The 6,000-nt window shown below is 43.5% G+C and overlaps 1 protein-coding gene across 4 annotated transcripts in view; it reads left to right on the top strand.

Moving 5' to 3' along the window:
• Positions 1 to 237: 237 nt before the first annotated feature.
• Positions 238 to 6,000, top strand: part of LOC120860451 (protein bicaudal C homolog 1) — a 354,826-nt gene continuing 349,063 nt past the window's right edge. For 3 of the 4 annotated variants that reach the window (XM_040236254.1, XM_040236253.1, XM_040236252.1), the window contains exon 1: positions 238 to 526. In XM_040236254.1, coding sequence (XP_040092188.1) covers positions 337 to 526 — 190 coding nt within the window. In that variant the 5' untranslated portion in view covers positions 238 to 336. The remainder of the gene's footprint in view (positions 527 to 6,000) is intronic. The other variant, XM_040236251.1, reaches the window with a different exon arrangement.

The raw sequence follows: 6,000 nt of genomic DNA, 5'->3' as shown, positions 1-6,000 counted from the left end.
CGGGGAGGGGGCGCCGGGGCCCTGCGGATGGAGGCGCGGGCGGCGCGGCGCGCTCATTCCGCGCGGGCGTTGCTGGCAGGGGGCGGTGCAGCCACTAGCCGGGGACCGGGGCCCGGACCCGGGGCGGCGGGCGGCGTAGGCGGCGCCGGGGGCTGGGATGCGCACGGGGTTCCGTGGCGGCGGCGTTGGCGGCGGCGTCGGCGCCCGCGGGGGCACGAGCTAGCGCCGCGGCGCGGGGAGCCAGCGGAGCCCGGCGGGCGAGCGGAGGCGGCGGCGGCGGCGGCGGCTCAGGCAGAACAGCGGCGGCAGCCGGAGCCCGAGCGCCGCGCGCCCACCATGGCCGCCCAGGGCGAGCCCGGCTACCTGGCGGCGCAGTCGGACCCGGGCTCCAACAGCGAGCGCAGCACGGACTCTCCCATGCCCGGCTCGGAGGACGACCTGGTCGCCGGGGCGCCCCTGCACAGCCCCGAGTGGAGCGAGGAGCGCTTCCGCGTGGACAGGAAGAAACTTGAGGCCATGTTACAAGGTAGGCATCCCCCCTGCGTTCTCGGACTCCCCGGCCGAGCCCCCGACAGCTTCCCGAACATCCTCGTCCCGCGTCCCAGCGCCCGGGCCAAAGTCGACTTAGTTCCTCGTCCCTTCCCTCGCGGAGCCGGAGGACACCCAGGGAGAGGAGACCTCGCGGGAGTCCCCACCCTTCCACGCCTCCCAGGTCTCCAGGCACCGGGAACCCTGTGCTAACTTAACCGGCTTCAGAAAAGCCGAAGGCCGTGTTTGTACCCGCGCGCCCAAGTTGCATTCTTGGACTTTGGAGATGCCAACTTTAGTCTGGACACCTGGGCTGTGCCATCCGGACCCAGTCGGACGGCACAGAGTATGCGTGACTCTCTCCTTATTCCTTGGCACGCTTGAATTCTAGCTCTGTCTCTTGTTTCTCTCCCTTCTCTTGTCAGTATCCACTTCCTCCAGCTGAGGGGCCTTGTCTCGCTATTGGGAAACGCTCCGCAGATGTCAAGGCTTAAGACAGGAGTTCCCGCCCCCCACCCTCCACCCCGGAGTGAGAGGGGCCAGGATGGGGGTGAGCGGCCAAAGCGTGGGGATGGTGTCAGGGAGTCTGCTGGGTTGGAGGACAGTGTGTGTTCATCGCCTGACACGCTTATAAAACACATCTTGAGTTACACTTGGTTCATAAAAATCTTTCCGTATTATGGATCTCAGACTTTGCCTTTCACAACTTGGGGGTTTTTTTTTTTTTTTTTTTAACTTTCTCGTTTCTCTGGGACTTTCCTAGTCGTAACAGCTTTAACCATGTAGGACGGGGATCAAATTCTGATTCTTAATGGGAGGATTGGGATTCTTAGAGTGAATACTAAAATGTCCAAGGTCATTTTGATCTTCTCTAAAAATGTTAATTACTAGCATACTTGTAATCGCCAGTGTGGCTCATTTCCATCATCTAGAGAAATAAGGTAGTTTGAATGATTGTTCTTCAAATACCACAGAGGGACTAGGCGTTTCACTGAGGGTGCAGTGGTGGATTCATTCAGTAGCTGGTGTCCTTACGTCAGGGAGGGTAGGAGCTTTCTAGCTCGCTTTTGGCTTGGTGCATAACTTATTTCGACTTTATCAGTTAGTGCATCGAAACGTGGGAGCTCTTTAGCCCTCTATGGAAATGCAGTGGTTTTTTAGAACAATTAAGCAGGTTATTTTAAGACAGAACAAGATGTTTTCCAAAACAATAACTTGGAGGAAACAAATAGCAAGAGTATTTGGCAGGCGTTTTTTGGATGAGCTGCGAACTTGTCTCTCTTGTTGCTTATTTTTATTGATAAACATCCCTGTGCTTGTCCTGTCTCTGTCTTTCCCCCTCTTTTTTTTTCCTCTTTTAAATTATGTAACATCCTAGGAGAGTTACTTCTGAGATAAACTCTTCATATAGGAATATTGCAAAGTAGATTTGGACATTAAAACCCCAGTTGCATTTCAGTAACTTGTTTTAGTTATTTCGTTTGTTCCCTGGTTCTTTTTGCCTAGTTCCTATTTTAAAACAAAATATTAAATTTATTCAGAAAAAATATTGGTGTAAGATTGTTTATGTTGAACTGTTAACACACATACCTCTCCTTTCAGCAAGTTTCTTGTTTTGTTCATCTGGAGGGTTGTGAGGACAGATGGCTCTTCTAATAATACTATGTTTTCTTCACCTGTCTTGCCTATGCCCATACACACAGGCAAGTGATGTAAGCATCTAGGAAGCTCTCTTGCATAACGTGAGCTTTAGAAGTGGATTTCTTTTTTGAATTAATTTCCATTTAGAATAAAATGAAATATGGGTGAGGCATGTTTAAAAATTTGAAGGCTCTTCCCTTTGTAGATATGATATTCTGACACGAGACAGTTTAAAATTGCTTTGTTGGGATAGTTTCTTAAGCGTCTCAAGAGTTTGCATTTCTTCAGCAACCTACGCATTAATGAAATATTCACACTTCAACTCCAAAGAAGTCTTTAATAATTTAACATAGGGCTTTAACTTTTCACAGTCACTGGTAAGTGAGTTACACCTTCTAGGAAAGTAAATTTGAACACATTTGACGATAGAACTTGGTGCAGTGTGTACCAAGAAATTTTGTCATGCATGCTTCCCAGAGTCAAATTCTGTTAGAGCCACCAGGTTTTATCTTTTTCTTTTTTTGAAAATTTTTAACTGGAGGATGATTGCTTTACAGTGTTGTGTTGGTTTCTGCCACACAACAGTGTGAATCGGCCATAAACATACATACGTCCCCTCTCTGTTTGAACCTCCTTCCCGCCCTGCGCCCTATCCCACCCCTCTAGGTTGTCACAGAGCGCCGGGCTGAGCTCCCCGTGTTATACAGCAACTTCCCCCTAGCTACCTGTCTTTACCCCTGGTAAGGTCTATGTTTCAGTGCTGCTCTCTGTCTGTGTCTCGCCTGCTCCTTCCTCTGCTGTGTCCACGTCTGTTGTCACCGTCTGCATCTCTGTTCCTGCCCTGCGTATAGGCTCATCAGTACCATTTTTCTAGATTCCGTGCATTAATATATGATGTTTGTTTTTCTCTTTCCGATTTACTTCATCTGGTATAACAGGCTCTAGAGAACCACCCCATGGAATAAGGAGTAAGACTAGTTTTCTGAACCACACATAGTCATGTGTCTCATTGCTTGATACTAGGTGGTTAAAGCAAGTGTGGGCAACTGGAATCACTCAGAGTTAGGTTCAAATCCCTGTGGAATCTTGGGACAGTTTGTGGACACCTCTCTGTCTCAGTTTGCCCATCTGTAAAATGGGACTGATGCTAGTATTATACCTTTCTTAGAGTTTTGTGAGAATTAAAAGAAATAATGCCTAATGAACAAAAACTTGCCATACCATTTTGTAAACAGTAACAGCTTAATATATATCAGTGCCAGTCAAGTTGCTTAGATGTGTCTGACTCTTTGCAATCCCCCGGATTGTAGCCTACCAGGCTCCTCCATCCATGGAATTTTCTAGGCAAGAGTACTGGAGTTGGTTGCCATTTCCTTCTCTAGGGGATCTTCCCGACCTGGGGATTGAACCCAGGTCTCCTGCATTGCAGGCAGATGCTTTACTGTCTGAGCTACCAGGGAAGCCCTAATATATATATATAATCAGTTGCTTTTTATTATTTCATTATTATTAATAATAAATACTATAGCATGGATTAAATCTATTTCTAATGCCTAGCACAATTTCTGACAGTCTATATATTTGAATAGCTAGGGGAAAAAGTTTGCATTTCTATAATTGCAGAAGTAAAATGAGGTAGGAGTTTGGAAAGTCAACAAATATTTTAATATTGTTAGATGTCTGGGGTGGGAAGCTTTTTGTTTGAAAAGTGCCAATTAAGAAAGGTCTTTATTTTCCTGGTTGGGCTTCTGATTATTGTGAATTTGGATTTGCCATTTTTCTTCACATAGTTGCCTTAAAATGTGTACAGGTTCCTAGTTTAAATCAGGATAAATAAGATTCTCTGCCTTTAAGTCTACATAGTACAAATTGGTGATTATAATGCTTGGAATTTGTTTCCAGAGAGACTGTCCTGGGGGTAAGTTAATGTTTAATGGGTTGTATTTTTATTAGTAGAGAAATTCTTCTACGCAATGGACCAAAAATTCAGTGAGCTTAAAATACGGGCAATAGGGTAGTGGTTAAAGAAATGAATGCCAGTCTTGGATGATCATTGACTCCTCAAAGAATTGATAACACATAAAATCCACTAGGACTAAAACAAATGTAGGAAAAAATCACTAGTTTTTAAGTTTTTGCTTTTGTTTTTTGGCTGATAATTACTTTGGAACAGCCATGCAGAGTATCTGAGATTGTTGCTTGAATCTAAATGAATATTACTGATTTTATTAGTCAGCAGTTTTGTAAATGGAAATTCATTTTCAAGTTTAAGGTTTTGATGAGGATGGTCGACCTTGGCATAGATACATGGGCAATATTATAATAATGAAAAATTGTTCTTGATTTACTTAATACTGATATTCAGAATTTAGACTTCATAACTTCGTGTGGGGTAGTAGTATTGATTAAGTCAATTAAATGTGAGTTATGGTTTACAAAGAGGAAGGAGAGTGGTCTAGAGGAAAGTCTGGGAGAATGTAGCAAATCAGTGGGTAAGAAGAGTCAGAAATATAGCCCTGGTGCTGGCCAACGTTCTGAGAGACAAACATGGAATTTGTTAACTTTAGACTTTTCCTTTTTTTTTCTTTTGGGATTGTTTTATATCTTATGATTATATTTTTATTTTTACATTGAAAAATGTATACACATACCATACAATTGAAAGCTCCTATATAAAGTTTAGACTCATAGGCATTTTCAGAGTTCGGAATCCCTCATATGTTATTGTAGAAAGAAGTATTGGCGGTGAATGAGGCAGTGACCTCCTGTTTTTATAAATTGAGGTTGATGTCTGGTGGGCTTTTAGGATATTGCTGTTAAAGACTTTAAAAGCCATGTTTTGGGGACTTCCCTGGTGGTCCAGTGGTTAAGACTTTGTGTGCTTCCAGTCAATGCAGGGGGCGTGGGTTTGATCCCTAGTTGGGGAGCTAAGATCGATCCTACATGCCATGTGGCACAGCCATAAAAAAAAAATTAAAAACGAAGCAAAACATGTTTTTACATGTTGACAGTGATGGGCACAACAGGATTCATTGACTGCTGTTTGCTTGAGAAACAGAACTAGTTACTAAAACAGCTGATCACACGGTTGATTAAAAGTAAGAGCAGCAGTTACATAATTACATATCTTTTTAATCTGGCAAACTTTAGTGAAGATTGTCTTATGCCTTGGTAAATAGATAATAATTTTTTAGATGTTTTTGTGAGAGAGGTGAAGCCAAAATATATGAAAATGAAGGAGTGCTGAAAATGAAAACAAGAGCTAAGCTGGATAGAGTTTTCTAGCTAGGGCTTGATAAAAGCTAGTAAACATTAAGAACAGATGCAATAACTTTATGAAGCCTAGTAGTTGAAAGCAAAGGACTCTTGGCCAGATCTGAATTTGAGTCTTGGTCTTACCTTTAAGTAGGGAGCTTGAGAAAACTCATTACCTGCAGCCCATTTCTGAAAGAGGGTGATGTAGGATTCTGATGTAGGAGCATACCTACATCCTGTGGTGGTTGTGACTATTTAGAGAATAAAAATGTATGTAAAACATCACAGCGCTGGCCACATAGGAAGTGCTGGATAAATCAGTAATAACCATATTCATTATAAACTATAGTTCATAAAGTACACATTTTTCTATTGAAAATGAAAATCTAGCATACTGGAAAATGAATTAAATGAATTAAATAAATGGTTCATTTATTAAAATGATAAATGAGCATTCACAGCTACCTAAATATTATTATTGGCCTTCCTGGTAGCTCACAGTGTATCCGGCGTATTAGCCCCTGGTGAAGGTGGTTAAGTACATAATGAGAAAAGCTGTATTGGACACGAATGCGG

Source organism: Oryx dammah, unplaced genomic scaffold (genome assembly GCF_014754425.2).
Source record: "Oryx dammah isolate SB20612 unplaced genomic scaffold, SCBI_Odam_1.1 HiC_scaffold_11077, whole genome shotgun sequence".
NCBI classification, from domain to species: Eukaryota; Metazoa; Chordata; class Mammalia; order Artiodactyla; family Bovidae; genus Oryx; species Oryx dammah.
The sequence above is the reverse complement of the archived record's forward strand: the minus strand, read 5'-3'. Positions and strand labels throughout refer to the sequence as shown.